The sequence below is a fragment of the Etheostoma spectabile genome, chromosome 5, assembly GCF_008692095.1.
Source record: "Etheostoma spectabile isolate EspeVRDwgs_2016 chromosome 5, UIUC_Espe_1.0, whole genome shotgun sequence".
NCBI classification, from domain to species: domain Eukaryota; kingdom Metazoa; phylum Chordata; class Actinopteri; order Perciformes; family Percidae; genus Etheostoma; species Etheostoma spectabile.
This window is the reverse complement of record NC_045737.1, coordinates 19,575,194-19,576,525: the sequence shown is the minus strand read 5'-3', so window position 1 is coordinate 19,576,525 and position 1,332 is coordinate 19,575,194. Positions and strand designations below refer to the sequence as shown.

Here is a 1,332-nt window from a genome sequence, read left to right as displayed (position 1 = left end):
AGGACTGTCCCGTTGACATAACGTCTGGTTACCCTAGGCCTAGAGTAATGTGTTAATTTAAAAACTAAATATTTAGATCTAGAAACTTTAGAAGTAAGACTGTATGCTAGATACAGATTTTTTATCTACAAGGCGCTGATGGCCTTGAGTTATATTCTAACTAACTGAGACCTTTGGAAGCAAAAGGATCTGTGCATGACAGTCATCTTCCGATTTAGGAATATGTGACAATTATGTATTTTAAGGGCTACAGACAACTCCCGTACTAATGTGATATATGACTGGTTATCATGGCAGCAGCACACTAAGTAGTTTTTTTTGTATTTTAAGAGTATTTTTACAGTTGCTATTGAGAGCTGCTAAGATTTAAATACTAAAACACTTTTCATTAAATACATTTTATCATATTTCATTAGTATACTATATGAGCTTCATATTAAGTCCCTGACTAAACATTAAAAAGACACAACATATTTTATTATTAGCTCAGTAGATTAACTTTATTGGTCTCTGAATGTGAATGTGACTTCTTTTTGACAGGCACCAATTCAGACAAGAGGAAGGGCAGACCAACAGACAGAAGAGGAAGAGGGAGCACGGGGCAGACGGGTCAAAGAAAGCAAAAACAACTGTACAGCTGACAAACTCTGACAACCCTTAAAACGGAGTATGGTGTGTGAGAATTTATGAGTGAAGAGATGTATATAGTTTGCAGGATGTGAATGGCATTATACTATATTTCTGAGTAGTTATGCATGGCTGACTAGACACCCTACAATGGCACCCTACCATGCGCGTGTGTGTGTGTTTGTGTGTGTGCATATGAATGTATATGACAAATTGTAACAGTTTGTAAAGTTTGAAGTATAGGTTTTAACTTAGTATATAAGGCAGGGCCTCTTGGATTACTATTAGAAAGTTACCTTTGATAATTTGGTTTTGTATAAATCTTTATGGTCCAACATCACAATGCTATTTCTTTTTTTTTTAACAATTCATTGTGTACACTCACTTAATAACACCTTGCTTCACACTCAAAGATTTTAACCAAATGGTGCTGCCACTCAATTGGTCACTGACCTGCTCCATTTAATCTGCTGAAATAAGTGACTTCAATCAAAGGCAACCGAGAGATAAGCTGATTGTTAGATTATTAAGTATTTCTTTTCTGCCCAGATTCTCACAGCAAGTACAGTATTCTGATGAGCAAAATGCTGTTCAGACTACAGCTCTTTGAGAGGATAGCATGACAACTGCTCTGGCAAGTAAACAGCAGGGGGCGCTGGCCATTTAACTAACCAAGGCCCCTGCTGTGTGATTGAGAAGATTTTA

General features: G+C 36.8%; 1 protein-coding gene across 1 annotated transcript in view; it reads left to right on the top strand.

Annotated features, from left to right (window-relative positions):
• cenatac (centrosomal AT-AC splicing factor) overlaps window positions 1-983 on the top strand; it is an 8,013-nt gene extending 7,030 nt beyond the window's left edge. Inside the window, exon 11 of the mRNA XM_032515305.1 lies at window positions 541-983. Coding sequence (XP_032371196.1) covers window positions 541-661 — 121 coding nt within the window. The 3' untranslated portion in view covers window positions 662-983. The remainder of the gene's footprint in view (window positions 1-540) is intronic.
• Window positions 984-1,332: the final 349 nt, after the last annotated feature.